This window comes from Myripristis murdjan, chromosome 22, assembly GCF_902150065.1.
Source record: "Myripristis murdjan chromosome 22, fMyrMur1.1, whole genome shotgun sequence".
NCBI classification, from domain to species: Eukaryota; Metazoa; Chordata; class Actinopteri; order Holocentriformes; family Holocentridae; genus Myripristis; species Myripristis murdjan.
This window is the reverse complement of record NC_044001.1, coordinates 17158288-17184143: the sequence shown is the minus strand read 5'-3', so window position 1 is coordinate 17184143 and position 25856 is coordinate 17158288. Positions and strand designations below refer to the sequence as shown.

Genomic DNA, 25856 nt, shown 5'->3' with positions numbered 1-25856 from the left:
TTATCTTTAGTAACTAGACTAAATCAAAATGAAATTACTAAACTTTGACAAAAGCAGTAAGTTAGTGTGACAAATACTAAGACTAAATTAAAAAATGTGTCAAAATTAACTGGCACACACCCTACTTGTGGTTCAAGGCACAGGAGTTTTGCATCGCTGGCATGCGTCCCTCGGCTCAGTCCATGATCATGGGTCATCGGTGGAGCAGCCGTGCCCGCAACCGCTTCATCACGCTGGTGAAGGGCCATTCACTTTTCGTGTCACTGTACTCCGTCCTGCATGGTGTCATGCGCGTGGAGCTGCTCATCAACACAGAGGCAACCACCACCAGCGTGGCCGACATGTTTGTGGAGGAGGGACACGCCATCAAGGCCGAGGAGAGTTACGACTCCAAGGTGACATAACCACTCGAAAAGCTTTTAAAAGTCAGGCTGTCCCACAGGAAGTGCCAGTTGAGTACACTAAATCACAAACACAACTTAATGTGTTCTGCTGCCATTGCTGTTTAATATGTGACACAATAACCTCCAATAATCATAAAATTAGTCTGCATTTTGTTTGACACAGCAATTCCTAGCAGCTTAGTTATTGAGAGCTACAGTTGCAGATAGCAATACCAATGCAGGGAAGAAGGCGGTGCCAGTGTCATGGCTCTTAATGCCATAATAATGACATTTTAATTGGGTCATTCTGATATTATGCTATTATTGGAACAGTCTTGCATTACTTCTCAAGGATGTTCCCAAAATATTCTTAGTGTTTGCCATGCCACTTTTCCCCAGCAGATGTTGCACTTGGACACTGCAAATCAACAGTGCTTCAGTCCAAATGAAAAAAAACAAAACAAAACACAAATAATACAAATAGTCTTGATTTGGCACACTATGACTATAGTGTGTGAAACCTTGAGGATGTAGGTGAGACAAAGCATTCAATTCTACCATATGATGAAAAGCTGTTTTACATCTAAGTCATGCTAACCCAGGTCCAGAAAGATCTAGACCAACGTTGTCTGCCTTTCGCAGTCCACATCTGTCTGTCTGATGTCGGTGTACTGTTGCAGGAAAACCACAAGATGCTGGTGTCCCTCTACAAGGACCTGGAGGAAGGCAAGTACGTACCCAATTCCACCAGCAGCTCCTGGGTGGACCGCAAGGAGGAGGAGAAACGGCTCATTGACACCCTGATCACCCACTTCTCCAAGAGTCCACAGTCCTATTCCAAGACCAAGGCAAGACGCACTTATGCCCACAGTCTAATTGTTACTATACTAGTTCTCAAATCATCAGCTCAGTGGAAATAGTGCTTTTAATGATGCTAGCCACATGATGGCGTCATCTCTGCACTGCCTGTCGGTCTAAGGTCGTCCAGGAGATGGAGCCATTTCAATAGCTCTGGTCATGTGCTGGTGTTCATTTTGTGGTTGTCAGCTAGAGCCACACCCATCCTGTCTCATTCCTGGAACAGTGATAGCAGGTTCATTACACCTGATAATCAAAACAAATGAAATCTCACATGAATGCATCATGTGGTGATTTACTGTTCCCATTACTACCTCCCCCAATATCCCAGGTGAATGTGTATGGACCATCCAGTCCTTACAAAATCAAGCTCCACAGTTCGAGCTATGTCACCGACTACAAGTAAGCATCTCATCCCCGTAAAGATCAGATTGATCTCATGATGCTGCTTAACATTTCTTTCTTTACTTATGAGTGTGTGCTGCTCGCAGGCCAGTGATCGTCGAGATGAGCAGCATCAACTCGTTGGCCCTGAATGAGAATCCTCAGGACAAACATGAGAGGATGCTGGTGGCTGGATCAGTGTCAGTCAACACTACAGGTACCAGATAGATCAGCTCATCATGAACACAGGCACAGTTTTGAAAGCTTAATTGGTTTTGCTTTATAATATGTGTGTTTGTGTGTGTGTGTGTGTGTGTGTGTGTGTGTGCGTTTTTGTTGTAGGTTCACGTATTCTGTTGAAGGATACCACCCTGATGCCTGACATCCCCGGACTGCCTGCTCTCGTCACCATGCTCTTCACCCCTGTGATGGAGCTACGGTATGTCATTTTTTAAGGGTTATTTTTTAGCCGTTTCTGCTTTATTAGACAATAAAGATATACAGGCCTGAGGGGGAAGAGAGGGGGGTGACATGCAGCAAAGGGCCAGAAACAAACCCAGCTCAGCCCTATCAGTATGTGATATGAGCTCTATCGAGTGAGCCACTGGGGCTCTCTGGTCAGTCACAAAGTTGTCATTTATCACTGCATACACATGAAGGCCTGTTTGGAATGGTCCCATATCTATGTTTAATATTCTCTGCTTGTTCTGTAGCACCAATGGTGAGAGGACCTGCTACACTGGCGCCCTCTGTGGCCTGGGGTGGGACAGTCACACTCAGGAGGCCATCCTGCATGAGCACGACATAGAGCTCACCTTCGATGTCAAGTTCGATGTTGAGGACATCACCGAGGTAACAACATTTAGTCATCACCCTTCTTTAACCTAACCTTTACACCAAGACATTTTTATAACACTAAAAATATCCTTGAAATGCAATGCGCTGTTCTGTTTTTGGTCAGATCAACGCCTTGCGAGCGGCCATCAACCGCCTGGTGTGTGAGGGTCCCAGCGGGACCCTGCATCTGGGGCCTGACAGGATCAGCCAGCTACAGGAAGACTGCCAAGAGCGCCTTATCAGGTCACACACACACACACACACACAAACACACACACACACAGTGAAGCTACTAATCACTATAAATAATCAATGAAAGTGTACAATTAACTGACCGCAACCTTTTTTCTTTCTCTTCTCAGACTTTTTGCCAAATCTCCACCAAGAGAAAATGTCTCTCCAGTTTACCATGAGAAACCAGGGAAATGGAACCAGGTATGGTGGATGTTACTACTCATTCAACCATTTGTGAAACTTTGACTTGAGCATTTCCCCTGACGCATGTTGTTTACAATGTGTGTGTGTGTGTGTGTATGTGTGTGTGTGATGGACCTGCAGGTGGATCCCACTCTGAGGATGGATATTGCTCAGCCTGGAGACAGAAAGACCAGAGGTGTTCTCTTCCAGCTACATCCTGTCATTCTGCTCAACAACTGAGAAAGTGTTTATAATGTATTTTATTTCTTTATCAAAATGCATTTTAATTTCACTGGATCATTGAGGACAACTGTTTAAGTTCAATTGGAACTGTAGCTTTCAGCAGCACAGAAAAAGAAAAATGCACAGTCATAGTTCTCTGTTTAGTGGCCAGGACTTGTTTTGGTTTCACCAAGTTTAAATGAGCAGCTTTTATTAAAATGTTGATGTTTGTAAGTCCATCCTGATGTATAATTTTTTGTAAATGTGCCTCAACAGTGGCTTAATAAATATGTTCCTGTTAACAGCAGATGAGTCTTGTCAGTCTCCATTCAAACATAGGAACAGCCTCATAGAGACCTGAGAACCAAGTTAAATTTGTCACCTCAGTACGCACCCTCACACACACCTAAAATGAAAGTTGTGCCAGAAAGAACTGGCTTGTATTTATAGCGCACCACTTCAGCTCCCCCACCCCAAAGTTTTCCATGTGTGCTGTACATGAGGTGTTAACACCTCTGTTAGCTACGGCCTCTTACGTAAGCCCGACTTCCCCCAGCTGTTCTTACAAGCAAGTGAACTCTTCTCAGTAAGGTGTCTCAGGAGATGATGTTATACATCAAGGTACATTTATTTTTCTTATTCTTGTAATTAAATACATACTGTAAGTGCAAATAGTTAAAGAGTCCAGGGTCTAAGAACTACATTGAGTATAGTTGAACATAGTACAAAGTTGGACAGTTAATCAAACAAGCTAAATATCACCAGATACTCCTTGTCTTCATAGTAGTCGAACAACAGTACCTAAACATGAGCTTGTGTATTGTTCCTTATGGTTATACAAAAGCAAAAACCCTACAATTACCACACCTAAGACGCATATTGTCAAATTATTTTGTGCTTGAAAACACCAAAAGGAAATTGTTTTTGATATTTATATATATTGACATATACTGAGAGAAGCCCCACCAGCTAACTCAGAAACATGAAGCAGTATTTAACATTGGCAGCAGAGCATTTCTGTGGGCATTTCGCTTTTTTGTGCCAAACCTTACAGTTTGTTGTAAAGCACTGCAAAACAAAAATGTAGCGTGATTTAAAAACTGCACGAAAAAAGATATCAAATATTTACCCAAGGCTTGACTTCATGCACTTCATAACAAGCAACACAAAAGAAGAAAAGTCTTTCTTTTTTGTTTTCGAGTTGTGTACTTGTCTACCTAGAAACAGTTTTATGTACTTGTGACTAACTGTGTGTGTGTGTATGTGTGTGTGTGTGTGTGTGTGTGTGTGTGTGTGTGTGTGTGTGTGTGTGTGTAGAGTGTGTGTGTTAGTGTGTTAACTGCTATAGACAGTTAGGGTGAGGGCTTCTCCAGTGGATGGTTTTAGAGAACACCAAGATGACATAGCACTACGCCCCACAGATGACGACTGGGCTCTCCAACAGTGAGTGAGCTGGGCTGTCAGCTTGACGGCGAGACAGACACGTCTACTCCTCCTTTCGCTTGGCCCCGGGGATCTTTGCTTGGATCCTGCCAGGAGAAAACAGGTATTAAAACCACAATCACGCCACAATCCTCTGGCTGAAGTTCTGCTTAAACCTTAAACAAGATGCCTGACGAGTAAGACACTCACTTCCCCACCACAGAGTTGACCTGGGTCCGTATTAATCCCACGTATTGGTCAATCTGTGCCTGAAAGCACAAAGAAAGACAAAAGTGAGAGACTGGACTTGGTTGTCCTCACCGGGGGACTGATCTGAGATAACAAAAATGAGAATGTGAGGCTGCAGTTGCTACCTGGTGTTTCTCGTAGACCACAGGCATAGTGAACATGGAGACCACGGCTGTGAGAGAGAGAAGCAGGTGGAGAGTAAAGGCACGTTATAATATTCTGACCTACAATGGGAATACTCATTCAAATAAGAACACTTTTGTGTCAACAGGGCCTCAAGCTCACTCTAACCACTACACATATCTTGGGTAAACAGGAAAAGTAAACTGATACTGAAGGCCTACATGTTTTCAAGTGAATTAATCATGTCAGACAAATGTATAGATTCAGCCTTGATGTATCATTGTGCATTTTCAGCGCAAAACTATGGGATATATATCAATTTGCTCTTGAATTATGAACTGACAGCATTGATCTTGTCAGTACATGGGGAACATGTTGCCCCGGTCTCATAAATGATTGACATAATAGGGCTCTGTTTTGTGTATGCTGTTTGCAGTCTGAACGGTCACTGAGTCTTTGGAGGTCTAAATCAAGCATTCAGATGCGGAAAAGGTGAAAATGAGTTTGTGGGGGTCAAAATGGCAGTGCTGGGAGGGTTGTAGTGTAGGCTGGAAGCTGAGTAAGCCGTAGGACGTGAGGAAGAGCCTCACCTAGGATGAGCAGTGTCAGGCCGTTGAAGAGAGCGCCCACATAGGTCAGGAGCCACATCAGAACAGCAAACTGAAACAGAAAAACATGACCCACTTTAATCCAAGTGATCTCCTGTGGCTAGGTATATGCATTCATGATCAGACTTTTGGGGAATTTTCTATGCAGAAACGGTGGCTTTTGTTGATGTGTGCTTTGATGGTCACAGCCAATATAATACAGTTCTAAAAAGCAAACAGTGATGGTGTGTGGGGCGAACCTTCAATGAGTCGACCAGGTCCTGTACCAGGAAGAGCCTGCGAAGCTCCTTCATACAGGTGTTGGTGTACAGCAGGATTTTGTCGGCATATTTGCTTATTTGGTCCTGGGATAGAGCGATTTCCACCTCAAGGTAGGCTCTGAATAGAAATACAGGGACAGAACAAAAATGTTTTAAAATGAAATCCAGACACACTATCATGGCTGCACACAGACTGTTGACTTCACTTACTTGAAAGGATGTCCCTCATCGGTCTTCTGCACAGCCTGAAGCACAGACTTGTAGATCCTGAAGCTGATGGTGGCAGAGAGTGCTGCTAGGGCTAAGTAGGCTCCGACACTGACCACGCTGAACTGGGTCAGGGAGAAGAGGAGCAGGAGCACACTGCCGAACACGGCCCCCGACTGCTTCACGTTCCTCCAATAGAGCAGGTCAATCGCTGTTGGGGGACAGGACAGGGACAACAGGGTCAGGACCCGCAGGCCAACTGCTGACACTATCACAGCAGGACCTAACCCCACCCTGTGAGATGTAGGCCTGGGCATCCTTGCCCATATCACTTTCAAAGTGGATTAGGCTGCTGCACACCACACACCACACATTTGGGTCAAATAACTGGAAGCTGTTCACAACCCACCGTCCTCAGAGAGTCTTGGCAGTCACGTGATCCTGTTTTAACCCAGCTTCCTAACCTAGCTTTTCACTAGGTTAGACTGAGCTGTGGGATTATTAAATGATGTGAAGGTGTCAGAGTGAGAACTCATCAGTTTCAGTTGCTTTACCCCTATATATAGAGTGACCTTTAGAAAACATAACAGCCAACTCTCTTCTTCGGCATGCTGCCACACTCAGACAAGTGCCACTTCTTATCTGTGTCTGATGTGTGGTTATCGTCGGTGGTCAGCACCTGGTCTGCTCTCACATATGTTCAAACATACATCCAAGCAGACGTGTAGCACCCCTGTCCAACCAAGGTGCACCTGCCCAACCACCTTACAGAGCTGAATTAATGATTGACCTATAGTTCTGTTACACCAGTGGCAGAAATAGACGCACTATCAGCAGAGGTCAGAGATAACGGCTCAAAGTGACCTGGTAAGACAAGTAACTACGTTCAGAGATGAAGGATGACGAGGCCTCCGCACAGTATCCCATGAGTGCACTGAAAGGCTATGTGACTTGGCCTGGCCATCTCCTCATACAGCGTGGCAGTAACCTAAAACTGGAATGTATAATATCAAATAGGCACCCATGCTCTTGCATGTTCCGCTGTCAACCATTTTCATAAATTTGAATGTTCCCCTCCATTACTGTATTTACTGTGGGAAGTGAGATCTGTAATTCAGAGCCACTGCCAGAGATGAGAGAGAGATGTGACAACGAGGGATTAGCCCAGTGTACCATTACAGCTTCAGTGGCCGACACGGTCGTCTTCTAGCGGTAGAAGTCAGTGTTGGCTGGAAACACGAGCCTGTTTCCATGAGAACTGTCAGTTTGCTGCTTCACCTTTCCTGATCTGCCTCCCCCACTATGACTGTAGCTCACAGCGAGTCAGCAGCAGCGTTCTGATTCACCATTCATCTGTTGATACACACCTCGAAATGCTGCATGCCACAGAGGCAGGAGGACAGAACCGGCGCATTCCGGCAAGTTTTGTGCCCGTGCTGGGGAGTCAATCACTGCCAGAGTCCCTTGGGTGGCTTTCTCTTCCTCTCTAAGTCCTCCTGCCTGTCCGCCTGCCTGCCTGCCTGCTCTAATTTTAGCTGTGGAGCTGTGAGCAGCATAGTGATGACGGCCATCTTTGCTTTCTACTAAAAGGCATCTGTGGATGCCAAAAGGCAAGCTAAAACTGGGCGGTGAAAGGACACTCGATTCTCTATCAGTCTCTCTGCTGGCCACATACTGACTGTTCACATACTGTGGAATAAAACTTAAAGACTCTCTTCCCTAATCAGTAGCTAACACTAACTTACCAATATGCCCCCCTCAACCCCACCCTCGCCCCCTACGATCAGTGACACTACTCATTCATTAGCAGTGGGACTATAGGATCCATGTGAGCTTTAACATCTGCCCAAAACCAGCTGTCAGAGCACCACTCCTCACAGAGGCCATCCTTCCTTCCGCTGCTGACAAACTCTGTCCTTGTTTCTACTGATTCACATGGAGATGCTCTGAGAGGAACGCACACACACCGAGGTACAGGTAGCATGTTAAAGCAGCTTCAACAACAGACAGGCAGGCAGGCAGGCAGACAGACAGGACAGCTCTGCCGGAGAGACGGGTGCGAATCGGCAATGGCAAATGTGCCCTGTGATGTGTTGCACAGACTGCACGCAGACTGAAAAGCTTTAGCTAGTGCGGTAGAAGCATGTGTACTGACCTGCGGCTCCCATGGCTGAACAGGGAAAGAGGCAGCTGCTTTATCCACAGACAAAAGGAGAGCACTGAAGGGGGAGTCCCCCCTGCACAGGAGGGGAGGGGCCTCAGCCACACCAGCAAATCATCATCTGCCTTAGCAGGGTGACTGAGGAAGGAGGGGGGCAGCAAGGGGAGCGGTTGCCAAAGAACCACATTGCAATCCTGCACACACACGCGCGCGCGCGCGCACACACACATATGTACATACACACACCCTCTCTGTGAGCTCTATTATACCCTGGCTTTCAAGCACAGCCCTGACTAGTGACAAAGACTGCCAAGCAAGGACTAAAATAAAGACAGTGTATCCGATTCAAAATGGTGGATCTGAGTCACTGTTCACAAATGAGTCCCTTCCTGCCTGTATGTATAAATCTTGCTATTGTGTGGCCTGATCCATCGCTGGCAGCTGAAAGCCTACAGTGGACACACCAAGAGAACTACAGCGACAAGAACGTGTAAGCATCGGCTCTATTTTACTGCTCCATTAAAATGCTTCAGTGGCGAGGATCTGCTGAGCACCTGCCTGATGCAGTTACCATAGTTACCATGCTCCATTTTCTCCCCTCCACTCTCAGAGAGATGGAGACAGAGAGGAAAGGAGGGGCAGAGAGGAAGAAGGAGGGAGGGAGGGAGGGAGGGAGAGAGGGAGGGAGAGAGTGTTCCTTTGGGAACAGAGAGAGATTGATTTGCTCTGAATCTGGGGAATCAGCAGCACATAATGTGTCTGCACACCCCAACAGACCCAGACAGCCACTCCCTTTATTGTAGAAACACAAAAGGACAATGGCCAGTTTGACACGAGGCCAGCAGCTGTCAAGTCTGTGTCAACAAGTGAGAAAATGGCATTAAAGGGTTTAAAGAATGCAACTGATAGACATTAAACGCGTAGGTTTCACCAAGTACATGTTAACTGACTGTTTGAAATGACAACCTAAAACTCAACACTGTATGTCACACACAATTCAGTAGCTGGTTTATTTAGTGTGATTGTTTTCCACTAGATGATAGCTGGAGTGTTCTTTCAGTTGTCCAGATTCATCCCATTGCAACCACAGCCTGTACAGTGTGTACACAACCCAGTTGGAGAAACCTGAAGACAACATGGGTGAGGTTTTCCAACACACCTTTTCATTCAGCGGAGCCCTCACGAATTCAGTCCCGTGCAGAATGAGCACAGGATGTTGAATCAGAGCATACAGGAAGTGCAGACGCTGCTTGCCAAGCCACTGTTGTTGTTATTATTCCAGCCCGTGATATTCAGCACACACATACAGCAAAAACCAGAACAAATGTTTCGCACCAATGACAATGATATGATTTCTCCCCTCCTTTTTTTTTTTTTTTATAGTGAAACTAGTTTAGCCTGACCCCATTAAATCACTGAAGACATCAGTGCGGCCTCAAAACAAGCCTTCAGCTAGAATGAGCAAACATGCACAGGGAGTACAGCTACTGACGCTTGTCCAAAATGATGAAAACTCAACTGATCTGCTGACAATATGAATACTTCAGAGACATGACGAACAAAGGACACTGAGTCAGAATTAGAGGAACCGGAAACGATGCTTTTCACGAGAGTATGTAAACACACAAAAGACCTACTACTTCAATGTGATGTGCCAAAACACAAGTGAAAAAAATTGTTCAGTTTCCCTCGGTGTGTTGTCTGTTTGAACTCAGCTTGATGGCTGATGAATAAAGCAGAGTGAATCAGTTTTGGATGGATGCCATCAGATACAGTATTATGTCATACAGCCTTAGACTCTTATTTAGGCCACATGAAAAGCCAAATGTGTCAGAGGAATTTGCTCTTTCACAGATACGGGTTTTGTCATTGAAGGTCTTCATGTTTTTATTCATCTGCGCATCCCAAATCAGCCTCTGCTAGGCTCTGTGGTGGAAAACAATGGAATACAGACAGACTGTTCTGCATTTCCCTTCGTCACCCAAACCCAAGAGCACGGCAGCTTTGTAAATCGCAAACAGTGAGGAGAAAGAGGAGCCATTTTCTCTCTTGTTCTCGTTTCCTAGCTGTTAGAGCCCGAGCCCTGCATGCTATGGAAAGAGACAGACGGAGGACGCTCTTCTCCGGCCCAGTCTCTGCAAGGTGCCATGGCAGCCGAGGAGGAGAGAGGGCTGATGTAATCAGGATGGGTGTGCCCTGGTTACCATGGAGACAGTCTGTCAGTGCTGTCCGGATGCTCCGAATGCCGTGTTACACAAAAACAGGCTCAGACGCCATATAAAAACCAGCTCCCCTGCAGGGTCGCGAGACAGGGAGGATGACAACAATGGCACGCCTTGGTTCAAAACTGGCAAGAGCATTAACATTAACACAAAACAGACGGCTCACAGCATGCGTGTGTGTATACATTTATCCACCTAAGCACCCATCACAGTCTCACACCCCCTCTTCTCTTTGTCTCACACACACAAGCAGCAGAAAGGATCTGCCATCAGGGCGTGTCCGTGTGAAAGGGGGTGTAGGTAAACAGCGCTGTTTGATTCCCCACACCGAGCCAAACCAATACAATAGCTACCTAATGTATACATGCAAGGCATAGACACACACACACACACATAACACACATTCACCGCCGCCCCCCTCCCAGTGCCACATATATTTAACCTACATGCAGTGAAAGCAGTTCATCTGTGGCAGTCAAAACACACAGAGCATCACAATCGACACGTAAATCACAGCAAACACATCAGTACCCTGGCCCTTCCAGCTGCTCCAGGAGCATTCCTTCTTGGTCACGTCTGCAGTGGCCTGCATGCTGGTGAAAATTCGTCCCTGTTCTCTCTGTCCTTCTCTTTATCTTCTCCGTTTTCTTCCTTATCTCCCTCTGCGGTAGCTCACTCACTCATCCCAGAACGGCATGAATGGTGGGAAGGATGCAGGAGAGAGGCTGAGACGACTGAGAGGGAGGAAGGGAGGGAGGGAGGTAAGGTTTCCAAGGTGCTGCCGGCTCGCGGAGCACACAGACTGATGCTGTGGAGCAGCGCTGGCTAGAGCAGAAGGAGGAGAGAAAATGCGTATGTGTATGTGTGTGCTTGTGTGTGTGTGTGTGTGTGTGTGTGTGTGTGTGTGTGTGTGTGTGTGTTGGGGGTGTGTGATTGAATTGTAAACACCAGAGCACAGTTGCTACTGCAGCAAACCATCCATGCAATGATTAAGATCCGGAGGGGTGGGGGGTGATGGCTGGAGGATACGTTTTTTTTTCTTCTTGAAACGGGACGTAAGCTTTTTTTTCCACAATAAAAGTCCCAACAGAGCCTGTGTGTGTGTGTGTGTGTGTGTGTGTGTGTGTGTGTGTGTGCGCAGGGGGTAAAGGCAGTGAAAGGGTTACCCTACATATCCTTTGATGTGACACCAAAGAAGGCACATGCAGTGTCATACATTTGCTAGCATGCCCCATTGGCTTTCTTTGTGGCTTTCCTTGTGGCTTTTTTTTTTTTTTTTTTTTACAGAAATTTATATTCATCAGTGTAATAAATGTTATCACACGCCGTGCAACCAGAAAGAAAAACGAAAGCTTGCTGTTAAAAATGCCCTCAGAATAATTTGAACAGTCTGACGTCATGTTGCACAGCAGACGGTGCAACAGCGATGTTTGCTGGGGATTCTGTGCAGCTCCAGCTGAGAGCATGCACTGCTCAGGGAAACTCCACCATTATTTATTTGCACACAATATTTAAGCTGGTAGCCAAAGATTCAAATAGGTACTTCCATCATGCCTCACTGATTACTGAAGAGCGAAAGTGCTTGATCTTTAATAATTCATAAGCATGGACAGCACAGCACAATGGTCCATGTTAAGTACTTTCAGGACATGTGGTTGTGTGTATGCGCTTTAGTCAACAGTTTACCTCCCAGAATGTGTTTGTGATGCAAATGCCCCCAAAAAGATGACTATGAGTGAACGAGCAATTCAGGAACGCTTGAGCTATGAGCCACTGAGGAAAAGCCACAGTCTCTCTGGTGACAACATTTAGCAGAAAACAATTCCTAAACATGAGTCTGAGAGTCGTGTCCCAGCCCTGTCCCGTCTCCTCTGTCCACCTCCCCACAGACAGCCCCTCCTCACACCTTCTGCTCACTGCAACCTTGACAAGCATCATTGCCAATAACAACCAAGTGGCAAAACCCCCCCCCCAAAAAAAATCTCTGAGCAAGCCCGAGCATGCTGTGAGCATGCTCATTGCTGTTGCCATGGTAACTGCTGTGGAAGTGCCCAGACTGATGAGCATATCTGCTAGTGTTCCACTGAGCAGCAGTGGTAAACATCACGGTGCCCTGCACCCTCTAGTGGCTGAGAAAATACTGTCTCTGCAACACACATGACCTGCTTTTTAGCATTTCCAGAACCTTCTCATAATCTGTTGGTAAACAAAACAGGGGGAGCGTCCTCTCAGCAGCTATTCTATTATGTAAGCTTGACAAATTAAACACTTCAAATGCACAACTATTTACATGACTCAATCATCTCCTCCCACTGGATAAAGTAGCATCAGCAACACTAAGCATTTTCAGGAGACCTATGCTCTTGTTTCTACAGAGCCGGCACAGAGGCCAAGCCAACATTAACTGAGATGTCATGTCTTTATTACTGGTTCTATCCTGAATTCAAGTGGAGCTCTTCAAAGCCCCCAAGTTGGAATGTGCCCCAGTTTTGACATCACAGGATTATGTAAACGCACTGTTTACAAGGACAGAGAGAACAGCCGATAGAAGTCAAAATACCAGTGCCAACATCAAATGTCCATCTTAGGCAGAACTAACTCCATCTGAATGCGACTGTCATGACTGAATGTTTTTACTAAAGGACACTGAAGAGTGATGCTGACAGACAGATTGTCAGTTGTGATGTGGAAAAGTGAGGCATAGAGGATTTCTTTTCTAAAAATCCACTGTTTATGAAGTGGTCTGTGCCTGTTTCAGTGGGGAGAGCAGTGTATAGCTTTGGCAGTGTAGCTGTCGGGTCTCTGTCACCATGGATTGATGTGATGTGAATCTATGCATCCTCACTCAGCTTTTTTTTTCTCCTGCGTACCACCAGGGGGAAGCAGACCTTGTGATAGCAAAGCCCCAACACAGGCACTCCCCACCCACCCCTGGCACAGAGACACTCTGAGCAGCAACCGGCCCGTCTCTAACAGCAACCCTTTTCATTTCCTGGCCTTGTCAACAAGACAATGCATCACCACACCATGCGGATGACTGTTAGGAGGTAAACAAACAAAGATGTTGCATTAGTCCATTGTCTTGGCATCAGATTGATTAGAAATATTGCATCAATTATTTTTTCAAGCACTGTTTTTTTAACCCCATGATATGAGGGGAAAGGTTTTGAAAACAAACGCAAACGCACATGCGGCGCTCCACTCACACACAGCAGCACACCAGCAAATACAACACTACCTGCTCCCCAAGCTGACAGGAATATTTCTGGAAAGCCAGTAAAGATGATAGTGGCCTATAAGCCAAGGTGAAACTGCTGCAACAATAAAAAGATTATAAAAGACTGTTATGAAATCAAAGTGTTCCCACAGAGAGATGGCAACTGGGTTTACCAATGTCTACGTACCTACTGTGCACTGAGTTCTCATAAGCACGGGTAAGAAAATGATGAACACTTAGAGGATTAAAGAAATAGAAGACTGACCTTTTTGTTTGTCAAAGCCTTCCAAGAAAATGGAGGCAGAGGGTTTGCCTAAGTCTTCCTTGTCACTGGTGTCCTTGCTCTTGCTTCCCAGGTCGTCCTGGGCGGGCCGCTCTGAGCGCACCTCTGGGGGCACGGCAGCAGTGGGGGGTTTGGGCTTACTGGGGCGATCCTCCTCTGTCTTCACTGGGACCTTGACCTTTTCAGTGGATGGTTTGATCAAGGGATCGACTGGTACCACTTCTGGGCCACTGCGGGCAGGGCTGAAACTGGGGACCAGGGGAGAAGGGGGTGTGACTCCCTGTTTGGGGCCACTGGACCCCTGCTCTCTCTTGGGGCTCTCCTCAGATGCAGACTCAATGAAGAGCTCACTGTCAAGCTCGGCCTCCCTCTCCTCCCGCAGAATGCTGTAGGCCGTGGGCGGGGCGTGGTTGCCAGTCAGGCCGAAACCACCCTTGGCGGCTGGGGGATTGTCAAAGGGATTGCTAGAGTGGCTGAAAGCACCCAAGCTTTTATCGGGCTGGGCAAATGGGTTGCTGCTGGCCTTGGTGCCAGGGCCGCTGTCACAGGGGGGAGGCTCCTCAGACACCAGCTCGATCTCTGAGTCTCCAGACTCTGCACTGCTGCCGTCATTCTCCCTGCCACTGGCCTTGGTGCCTGGGCTGCTGCTGGGAGCGGCAGGCTTTACCACATCAGCCTTGAACATGTCACGGGAGGGAAATTCTTTCTCTACACACAAAGAAAGGAGAAATAAAATATCAATTAAGAGTCTTCATTCAGACTACACAAGCAGATGTGACTGTGCACATCTTTAGAGGCCACTCAAGTAGCACTGAAGCAGTTTCACATCAATCACTGTGAATTCAAAAACATTCATATTAAAGGTGCATTATGCTGAATTAATGAGGGTCAGTTGAAGTGAGGATTAGATTCAAGAGGATTAGATTCAACTAACAAAAGTGTGGGATAAGCATGTACCCTACTGGCCCAAATATAAGACTACACTTTTGTTTGAAAATTAGATCTGAAAAGGTGAGGCCGTGCTAGACTAGACAGCTAGATGCCATTATGCATTTAAAAAAGGAGGTGGCATTGTGGTGCTATTTATGGTCAATACTGAAGATGAATTTCTATGGCAGAAGCCGGTGGAACAACAGAGTGATAACAGTGAGAGTGAACACAGCGATGTACAGGGCCTCTGTGAGGAACAGACTAAAAAAAAAAAAAAGGAAAAAAAAAAAAAGCTGAGGAACTAAGTTGGGCAAATTTACCAATTTACCAATTCTATACTTATTTTCATGTTGTTGTTTTTCTTCTGTTTTTTTTTTTTTTTTTTTTTTTTTTTTTTTTTTACAATCTTGGCTGGGTTTTTTTCTCAGCCAGATTTGTTTGAAGTTCTATACTAGTCAACAATTAAACTGCATGTTTGACGGTTAGTGTACATTTTAAATTTACAGCAGTGTTTTCATTGTTTGTTTTAGATTGATGTAAAAATGCTGTAAATCACTCTACCTTTCTTTACACATGCTTTATTTCTTTCTTTATTTTGTAAAATAAAATGATTATAAAAATCTAGATATACAGACAGATATAGATATATAGATATAGAAAGGATTTGCTATAGATATATATGTAGAAAAATATACATAGAGAAAAAGATGTGCCCTGCAAAAAGTAGGCTACTTTTCCAAAAACTAGTGTTGAAAAAGGGGGGTTCGTGTCTATGTTATAATCAGGGTCATCTTACGTCCAGGTCAATACAGTATTTTGATGACTTAGTCTGCATGGTTTTCAGTGTCCCATCGACTTTTTTGTATAGTGTACCTTTAAATACATCAGACTACACCACAAGTTTTGTGTGTGTTGTGTGCCTACCTGTAGGTGAAGCGTTAGGAGTGGATGCGGGACTGTTGTCCTCTGGCTCTGACAGCGTCACGGTGGGAACGCCCTGCAAACCCACGCTGAGGACATTCTCACGGTCCGATACGCTGACTGGAGAGGGGCGCTGCTGCGGCGGCTCGGCCTTGGCAGCTGCAGGCTGAGACTCAGTCAAGGTGATCTTGACCGGGCTGGCTGTCTGCGGGGTGCTTCCCAGGTTCCGGTAGGAGCGGTAGTCTGACAACTCTTCATCAGACGGCTCCTCCACATATGGGAAGGAGTGGGAGCCCAGCGCTGGTCCTAGGTTCTCCTCTTCATCCTCTTCGTCCTCTTCCTCTTCTTCATCTCTTCCAGGGTGCTTGTCCATGTAGCCGCCCAGGGAGTCACGGCCAGATGAGGCTGTGTCCACCAGGCCGTGCAAAGGCCCCTGGCGCTGGCCATGGAGGTCATCCCCGTGGCTGATGTCCATATAGTTGTAGGCCTCTGTCTTCTCTGAACCCAACAGAGATTTAGGCATGTCATCAACCAGGCTGGAAGTCGTCTTGGTGCTGGAGCTGAAGATGCCATAGGAATCAGTGGAGAAGTGGTCCTGAGAGGAGGAGCCAGATGAGGGCTTGTTGGGCTTCAGGTCATCCGACAGGTAAGAGGCCTCTTGGCTTGAGGAGAAGCTCTGATTGGACAACAGGGAGGTGTACACATCACCATCATCATTTGCAGGCTTCCTAAACAGGCCAGACATGGGGTCATCTACAGAGAGTGAGAGAGTGAGAGGGAAACAAAACTCAGCAAGCTTCCAGTATCACAGACAGTACAGAATCATACAAGAGGCAGGTGCACTGTCTAATTGGACGGCTGCATGAACAAAAGAAAACTGGCATAGAAAAATGACAGCACTGTCTGCGTCACACAGCTACATCAAATCAGCCTGCACCCAAGCTGTTCGATTAATAACATCGGTCAGTTGGATAAACAAAGCTGTGGTTGAGCCGGGGCGGCTGATAGGAAGAGGGGCCGTGGCGCTGTGAGAGCAGCACAGTCAGACTGGTGGGACGGCTGTGCAGATTAGTGAGGAGCAGCAACAGAGGCCACTTGTACCCAGCTCTGGACAAAGGGAGATTGTTCAGACCCCCAAAACCATGGTGCCATGGCCAGAGTCTGTTCTGAATCATGCAGGCAATAAATTGTCTTGGGCTCCATATCTGCTCGCTCAGTAATCATACATCAAACAAACACGATTGTATGTATGCTATAGTGCAGTATACATTACTGTCTACTAAGCAAAATATCCCTGTGTAACAGGTCTTGCAGTAAAATATGAATTGAACATAATCTAACACCCATGCACGAATTAAAATCTGCTGTCTTGTTTCTGTGTGTAGGCTAGAGTCTGCATGCAAGCAAGCATCCAGCCTTCCCAAAAATTAAATATGAAAATAGGATTAGGCTAGGCTATATTTACACAGAGCCCATAGCCTTGATAAAACTGCTTAACAAAAGAGGCAAAAAATAAATATTTAAAAACTCTGCATGCTAAAATAGTACAGTATTCAATGCACAAGTGTGTGAGTACACACACACACACACACACACAGACACACACAAATGCTCATGCACACAGAGTAGAAAAGGGAACAGTCATTAAATCATATGTTAGTTTCACATTATGTTTCAAGCCTCAAGTCAAGTCCAACAATAGATGATTGGTGTTGTACCACAGGGGTTAGTTTTTGTTTCTTTCGCGACTTTCTGAACTATGTTTCCACATGGAAATAAATGAATGGTATCCTTACAGTCAGTACTGGTGCTTTGCTGAAATTTCACTTAATGTCCCGCTGAATAATTTATTAGAGTGCAGCAGAGCAGCATTAAGGAAAATCAAATCAAATATGACCTGGCTTACAGGAAGAAGTAGCCTCTATAGAAGTATTATTTTCAAGTCATTATGTCAGCAGTCAAGGTCAGGTTGTTTTCCTACCGAGTCTCAAGTCTTCAGAATTAACAATGTGATGTCCAGTTTGGTTTAAGTCATATGACTCCACTGGCAGACAAGCATACACACACACACAGACACACACAAAGTTGTAGCCTACTACATTCCTGAACACCTGATGCTAAAAACTGTATTGTGCTGCAATACTGTACTGTGCACATGTTGTAGTTTACACCTTCACAAGCAGGGCTCCTGCTCTCCAACCCTGCTTCTCCCAGGGCAGTGGTGCAGCTATAAATAGGTTGAGTCCAGCTGCTGGGCTGGGTGAGAAGCAAGATTTAAAATAGCAACCTCAAGGCTAGGCCTGTAGGATGCAGACTGACTGACTGACACGGGACCCTACAAGTCAGGACGTCCCGTCCCTCCCTCTCCTTCCTCTGAAAACCCCCCACCACCCTTTCCTTCTGCTCCCTCTGTACTCCGGCTCCCTTGCCTCATGCTGTTGCACACAGTCATTAACAATACATCATACCGCAGCAGCACAATGGAATAAACACTACACACCCATGCTGGGGCACAAGGGAGGGGTGACATGACATGGTGGACAAGCAGAGCAGGCCTACAGTGGGCACTCTTCAGCTTTACTTTACTTTTGTGCTTAACAGACTAAAATCTGAACTGCCAATGGATCTAAGCTGTTTGTAAAGCAGATGGGAGCAGCTGTCCTGCCAAGTTCACTTCAATGTCACATAGACCCTCGATGGACTGCCAGAGCCCAAGCAATGTATAATCCTCTTAAGGGTGCTGCCATCATATAGGTCCTCTCAGTCATCACCCTGGCAACACCATAATCTAACCCTCGCTGATTTGCTGTACAGCTACCTACTGTGCACATGTGGGAAGCACTCAGAGCCACTACAAGCTATGAAGAGGGGTGATCGCTGGAGCCGTGAATTGCCGGTAATCCTGTTGATTCTCAGCTCCACGTAACATGCCCTGCCTCTTTATCCATCCACTCTATAATGTAACACAGTTAGTAACTAGCAGTTGCTCAAAGCATCTGTGCAAATTAAGAGGATGGATTCTTGTCTTTAACAGCCACGAGGTTAGCAGCTCGGAGAAGCTACATAACAAGCCTGGCATGTTGAGATGAGGGCAGTTTGAATCTGCTGATGTGGCGTAGCACCCAGACACTGGAGGAAAAAAAAACCCACAAGGCCGAAACAAATGCTTTACTCCATTCAGATGGGATTGGACATGACAAGAGAGGAATTCTCAGATCACATTGTTGCCGCATACCATATTCATGCCACTGAGGGGATGGTGGAGTTAAATAAATAAGTCCTGGTGCTGGGAATGGGCAGTCCCTCTGTTGTCCTCCATGCAGCCAGTGCAGCTCGCAAACTAATGCAGCCTGACAATCTCTGCTACGCCCGGCATGGGCCTCTAATTATCAGGCTAGAGACAAAAATATGTGAGCACAGATGATATCAAAAGAGCTGGAGTGGCTAAAGGAAGGCTAAAGGAATACATTACAGCTTTGATATTAAGGGTGTACTGAGTTGCATGGAGGACTTGATGCACAGAGGGTTTTTTTTTTTTTTTTTTACAAGACATTTATTAATCTAACTACCGTAGGCTTAATGATGATGTTTTATCTTCTGAATTCAGTGAGGAAGAAAATCAATCACCTCATCTGAAGGGGACACACAAAGAGCAATTTTGAAAAATCTCTTTTGCACAGTTCCATTTCCTAGTCTCGAGAAGATCATGGTGTCGTCATTCTCCATGTGGTCATATGTCTGCAGAGACACAGGAGATGCTGCTGACTGAGCGGGCAGAGTCCTCCACAACCCTCTTCAACTACATGCAGGACTGACTTTCAAATGAACCATATTTGTCAGGCTGTGCTGTCCCGGCACAGACCGTCATACCTCCCAGCAGTATTACAGCGTGATACTTCAGCATCTGCGAGTGGACCACATTTGGTAATGATGTCATTAATCCATATGTGACCCCATCAACCATGGTGTCACCTTTCAGCAGTTCTCTTTCACTCCTTGACCTAGCGAAAAACAATCCATCAAGATGCTAACAGGGCTCCTCTTACAAAAACCTTCTGTGTCTTTGAGTTCAAACAACACTGCTCTTGCTGTAGGGGAGACTGGGGTAAGATGAGCCATTTTTCATATTTAGGATCACTACATCAAGGCAATCATAGTTTTGTCGCTAACTAATATATCTGCATATATTTCAGGATGTTGTGCATCTCTTCAAACAAACAGAATGAGTGTAAACATAACTGTTTCCATAATATAGCATGTCCAAAAAAAGTGGTCTTGTGGCACAACTTACCCCGTGTATGGGGTAAGTTGAGCATAGGAGCGGGGTAAGTTGAGCCGTATCCCTACTCACCCCCCACCTTCCTCCCCACCTCCATCCCACCCCTCCCCCACCTTCTCCCTCCCTAAATAACAGTCACTTCTTCACATTCATGTGTATTTTTTTTTTATTAAACACAATTCAGCAGGTACAATAAACAGCTGTTTTAACATGCCTTAAAATGCGCTTGGGAAGAGAAAATTAACAGCTGTGTTTTTGGAAAAAAAAACACTAGAACACTAGTTTCTTGGTGTCCTTGCTGACAGTACGGTCAGTTATGAGCATATGAACGTAACACATTTGGTGGCAACGGCCACCACTGGCCGTGGCCCCATGCCCCCATGCCCACCGGGGGCATGGGGGCATGGGGCAGGGTTAATATTTATTTAATATTTTAGACATATAGGCTACAGCCAAAATACACTTACCCTATACACTTAATAAGTAATTGATATTTATTATTTTATTTATTATTTAATATTTAAGACATTTAGGCTACAGCCAAAATACACTTATTAAGTGTATGGGCCTCCGGCTCAACTTACCCCTGGCCAAATGGCTCAACTTACCCCAGAGCTACTATTTTGACTTTTTTAGTCCCCACAGCTAAAATGGTGCACTTTTATGCTAGGTTTATGACCTCATGTTGTAGCTCACAGATACCACAACTGATGTATAAAACAAATTTAAAATGATTTGTTTTGGTCTTAACACAATTCTCATGAAACTGATGATAGACTAAATTCACTTTTAAGAGTAAAAAATGTTTTTTTGGAAATAAATGTCTAACCACTTTACCCATGTGGTTCTTACCTTCACAGACTCCATGAAATGATGCCTTCCTCCTAAACATTTGGTCACATGATCAATATTTTTTATCGTTTCCTAGCAACAGGGGGTGGCTCAACTTACCCTTTGGCTCAACTTACCCCAGTCTCCCCTACTATTTCTGTACTGTTGTCACTTTTATTTTAATTTTATATGAAATTTGTGGTATATGTCCCTATTTCAGATTGGGACAAAAATAATAACTTCAAAAAGTGGAATATGAATATATTTTGGGGTTTAGAACCATTGACTCTTGCAATCAAACAAAATAAATATTACATATTATTATTAAGTAAAGTTTAGTTTGGGTGTAGAAACCAAAACAAATGTTCAAACAGTGCACATATTCAAGTTAGAGATGGGTAAAAACACAATAATAATGATTAATTATTTTGTATATACAACCATATGCAAAACTGCAGAGTAAATATCAAACTGATGTTCATCACATTGACCTTGATGGCAAGATACTTCATTTTAATTATGATTTGGTTTTTATCATTTATTCATACGTGTGCCTCACAGTATCTCGACATCATTATTTTATCATGATATGGTTCTACTGAAAGATGATATATTAAAATAGGGAATTATTGCCCAGCCCTATATTTTTTTTTTACCTTTTTTACTGTAAATGGTTTGACAGAAATTGGAAAACATGGAGGCTTAGTGCTCTGGTTTTAAGCTGTTTGGCTGTTGGTGTTCACAAAATATTGCTTACAGTGTCCTACGCCACAGGAAGATCATGTGAATGCTCATGTCAAGAACTATTCCACTTAATCATCACTGTCAGTGAGGAAGAAGGGCACAAAAGATAAGGCAGGTGCAAAATCTATCGGGGGCCTGAGGGCTGGACACAATTGATCCATGACATACAATTACAGTAAGAGAATGAAATGTATTCATCAAGTTTAAAACTCATTGCAGGTCGCACTGGAAAAATACAGTGGTACCAGTGACCTTTGACAAAGTAAAAAAAAAAAATCAATGTACAGTCTGCTTAAAGTGTACAATAAAGTCTAGTCTATCCCCATTAAGATCCCAAAGCCAAGGTTTATACCTGTCTTCCACAGTATCGATCTTGTTTCTCTTGGAGTTTTGTGTATGGACAGACAGGATGTGGGAGGATCACTGAAATTGAATGGATCAACACATAGCTCAGCACATGAAATTGAATCTCATTCAATTTCTATTGGGAGGATCCAGACTGAGTGTCTGCAAGCTGTCTGCTTTAGATGTACACCGTCAATTAAGTATGATTCTGGATTGGCATTTCACTTTGATTGTACAGACCAGCCCCTGCACTCAAGAATACAGAAGCAGACAGGTGGGTATATAGGACCCTGCTTGGGGATGACTATATACTTACAACCCTGTGGACTGCACTGTGACAGTCTGACTGTAAACATGATATTCCACTTGCTAATTTGTCATTGTTTCTTTGGGCGAACAGAGAGATACTACATTTAGAACGATTCTTTATTGATATGATGCCTGTCATTCTTTGTTGCTGTCCACTGCAGTGGAGCTTTCTTGCGTTGGTCCCTTGTGACTTGTGCCTATGTCCTTCCCTCAGCATTAGCTAATTGGTCTTGTAAGCTGAGCAAGATGAATGAGAACGGAAAGCTGGCAGGTTACACTCAGGATGAGCATTGAAATCCAAGTCATTCTGTAAGCCAGCACTAATAGAGACACTAGCATATATACTGCATATAGGAAAAGACTCATTAATTCATGCTCCGTGCCTAAAAACACATTCTTAAGGGCTCCAAGCATGCCCTGTCAGCTGCCCTGTCTTGCCTTACTGGACACTAAGCAGCTCCACTGGAGCACCTGAAGGCTACATGCGTTGTTCAGTGGCACTTTAAACGTGTCTGTTAAGGGAAGAACAATTCTTTGTGTTAAATTTCCATGCCTATTTTTTTACCCAACAGTCCAGGCATTTGAACCAGTGACCTTCCCGTCACAAGCTTGCCTCTCTAGCCAGTAAGTTGCTCCCCTCCTCCTCCCCCATATTATCTTGCATCTTTATCATCTACTCTGAAAAGACCTAGCACTGCTTGCCCCCCTGGGAACAAGCTAAAGACACAAATGCACTGTGTTGTCTTATGCAGTCCAGCAGAGCCCGCTAAGTGCTGTCTGTATCTCAAAGATATGGAAAGGTCCCAGCCAGACACTCTGCTGTCTCATCCTTGACATTGATGGTAAGCTGTGCAGGAGAGAGGCTAAAGCCTAATCCACCTATCACACACTGGATTGTGTGAGATGAACATGTGTTGCCTATGACTGATTTACTTGCTATGACGAAACACGGTAGCTATAAATAAAGTAGCCTAATGCTGTCCATTAAAATTATTAGAGCACTATAAGAAGCTGGTTGGGAAACAGATGTAAAAAAGAGCATTGTTTGTGTGCAAATGATGGTGTGTAAATATTTATTTTCTGCCATGCCAGAGGGCTGAGGGGCCTATTAAACGCACCATCTACTATTGACAATATCCTCAATGTTTTTTTTTTTCTGTGCACAGTCAGATGTGGTCATAATGCAGCAATATCCACCATATATTTTTTCTCATGCTTCATAAACTTTTCATAGGATGGGATCTGTTGGAGCTAAAAGCCATACATACAGTCCTGTTTATAATCTGAAGCTCAGATTCTGACCTGTGGTAGTTTTTCAGCTGAAATCAACACTATCAGAGGCCTGAGGGAACAAGATTTAGCATGGGTATAGATAACAGCAATTATATCATATCTTACATCTTCAAGATATCTTGAAGAGGTATGATTTCAACATTCATGCTGTTCCCATAGCCAGACTACTTGTTTAGCCTTGGTGAAAGGCCTTGAGGCTTCCCCACCCCGGGATATGAGGCTCTATCACACATGACATCAAAGGCAAAGCAGACCAGGGAAGCATGAGGGAACTGTTGGGAGCGAAGGTCCTGGATGAATCAGGGCAGACTGGAGCATGCCTTTTCAAGAGCCAAATGTCCACTCTGTCCTGCAAGCGATGATGAGATCTGTATTGTGCCCACCAAGACCACAAGTGACAGAGTCCATTACTTCCCTGGTATGGGCACGGCTCAGCGTGAGTCGCGGGAATAAGAGACAGCTATTTTTCTCCTTTATGATAAAAAGAGAGCCTTGTTTGAATGTGTATGCGCGTGCACATGTTTGCTCATGTCCGGTACATTACTGTGAAAGTAGAGCAAGTGCTTTGTTGACTCCAGCTAAAATGACAAGCCAAATACTGAGTGGCTAATTCATCATGTCATACACATTTTACGCCATTGGTCATTTTTTGCACTATAGGCCCATTCATTTTAGATTATGCCACTCATAACCTTACACTTTGAATATTAAAAGCTTATTGTTGTGCTCAATTTAAAACATTTCTAACTGAGAGTACTCTCTGGTTTACTGCTTATGTACCAAAAACAAAAGATATTTGCTTGTTTTGGATCAGCAGAGGCTAATTAAAGGAGAAAGGCCTGAGCAAAAAAAGAGAGGAAACGAGGCAGTGTTTTTTTTTTTTTTTTTTTTTTTAAACACCATCTTATGAATATTTCAGTGGACCCGTGAATGAAAGTGCAGGGTTACAGTTTTGCTAGCCGAGCGAATGGTGAGCCCTGTTTCTTGAGGATTAAAAATAGCAGCATGAGCTGAGCTCTGCTGAAGAGAGTGACGGACTTAGAACTCAAGTATGAATGATGCTCCCACAAAAACACTGCTCCCAGCAGCCAGTTACAACCACAACCACATCTTAATCAGCTCTGTCTCTAGGAACACACATATATGAATCATATGACAATCACACAGAACTATTAAAAGCTTCTGATCCAATTTAAAGTTGACTGAGACTCAGTTGCACATGGGGAAATTGCTTATTAATGTGTGCCTTAGTTCTATCCAGTCACTGGTTATGAGAGCTATACAGCTGAGGCATGTAATTTATTTAAACAATCTCCTTCAGGCAATATCAATAATGCAGATCATGCATTTTTTCCTATTTTGTCAATTCCCACATAGGCGAGAGATGGTCCAGTAGCTGAGACATGGGCTATTCAAAGTTCAACAGGCTATTTGGTAATGCATGCTGCATTGTGTCTGACTCGCCCCCCACACAGGAAACGGGCTCACATCTAGTGGACCAAAGAAGTGTATAGTCTAGTAGGAAGGAGGCATAATGGAAGTTCATTTAATCTCTCATAACTGGACGTGGATGGGAACCGTAAACAAGTATTCATGAGCCAAGTTTTTGCCCTCTCAGTATCCTACAGCGGCGGCGTTTATTTAATTCCACTGAAATCAAATTAGGGATGTTATTCCCTATAATAACATACCATTTTCTCAAGCTTTTTAAACCCACAACTTTCTGGCCTGTGATATTAAATCTGTTTAAAAGGACCCCAGTTACTTCTTTCTCACCGGCTACGCCACAAACCTGGATGCTGTCGGGTTCCCCCTCCTTGAGTGAATTTAAATATGATGTATTCAAAATACTGTGAACTGTTGGCTACACTGTTTAGGCTGCATTTACAAGTAGTAGCGTAACTGTTATCAATCGCTGGCTTTACCTGTAGATGCAGTTTCCATAGCAACGGGAGGCCTTTTCCCGTCGTCCTGAAAATGATGAAATTGTTGATCCAGGTCGCCCGCCACCTCGCCGCCTCTCGGCTTCAATTCCTCGCGGAACTCGTCGAACCGGGTCGTCGAGCTCCCAAACAGGCCGTTTCTCTCATAGTCATCCCCGAACCACTTCCCCTCCGAGCCTAGCTCCTCACCGGGCTTGGCAGACATGCTTTTTTTTTGTTGGAGAGAGGATTATACACTAGGCTTCTGTAACGCGGGCTGCACACTGTAAAGAGCGGTGGCACCTTTGCGCTAGAATGGATAATGGAAAGCAGTGCAACACAATGCACAACTCCTGGCTGCCCTCTGTTGTGTAGACGTTCAGCGTGATGTTTCTTAAATGCCACGGACAAGGCGGTCCGGTCGGGGAG

At 44.8% G+C, this 25856-nt stretch overlaps 2 protein-coding genes across 5 annotated transcripts in view; one reads left to right on the top strand and one right to left on the bottom strand.

The window, feature by feature from the left end:
* Positions 1-3408, top strand: part of tdrd9 (tudor domain containing 9) — a 29274-nt gene extending 25866 nt beyond the window's left edge. For both annotated transcript variants that reach the window (XM_030045083.1, XM_030045082.1), the window contains exons 27-35: positions 138-395; positions 1064-1231; positions 1573-1643; positions 1733-1842; positions 1968-2064; positions 2339-2477; positions 2587-2705; positions 2825-2897; positions 3021-3408. In XM_030045083.1, coding sequence (XP_029900943.1) covers positions 138-395; positions 1064-1231; positions 1573-1643; positions 1733-1842; positions 1968-2064; positions 2339-2477; positions 2587-2705; positions 2825-2897; positions 3021-3119 — 1134 coding nt within the window. In that variant the 3' untranslated portion in view covers positions 3120-3408. The remainder of the gene's footprint in view (positions 1-137; positions 396-1063; positions 1232-1572; positions 1644-1732; positions 1843-1967; positions 2065-2338; positions 2478-2586; positions 2706-2824; positions 2898-3020) is intronic.
* A 297-nt stretch (positions 3409-3705) lies between these two features.
* rtn1a (reticulon 1a) lies at positions 3706-25653 on the bottom strand. 3 transcript variants are annotated; one of them, XM_030045084.1, is made up of 9 exons: positions 25431-25653; positions 15708-16457; positions 13836-14561; positions 5974-6181; positions 5743-5881; positions 5486-5555; positions 4898-4944; positions 4734-4792; positions 3706-4630 (listed from the first exon to the last, which is right to left on the bottom strand). In XM_030045084.1, exons 1-9 carry the CDS (start codon positions 25651-25653, stop codon positions 4588-4590), a joined length of 2265 nt encoding a protein of 754 aa, XP_029900944.1. In that variant the 3' UTR covers positions 3706-4587. The 3 variants fall into 3 exon arrangements, with proteins under 3 accessions (XP_029900944.1, XP_029900945.1, XP_029900946.1); XM_030045085.1 differs by lacking the exons at positions 13836-14561; positions 15708-16457; positions 25431-25653 and adding an exon at positions 10885-11184 and having other exon boundaries at positions 4549-4630; XM_030045086.1 differs by lacking the exons at positions 13836-14561; positions 15708-16457; positions 25431-25653 and adding an exon at positions 8126-8223 and having other exon boundaries at positions 4549-4630.
* Between the last annotated feature and the right edge of the window lie 203 nt (positions 25654-25856).

Coding starts and splice junctions, on each gene's coding strand:
- rtn1a (XM_030045084.1), bottom strand. CDS start 25,653: ATGTCTGCCAAGCCCGGTGAGGAGCTAGGCTCGGAGGGGAAGTGGTTC. Junction 6,182..13,835: donor AGGCTTTGACAAACAAAAAG/GTCAGTCTTCTA, acceptor GTCCCCCAACAG/CGATTGACCTGCTCTATTGG. Junction 5,882..5,973: donor GATGAGGGACATCCTTTCAA/GTAAGTGAAGTC, acceptor ATTTCTATTCAG/AGCCTACCTTGAGGTGGAAA.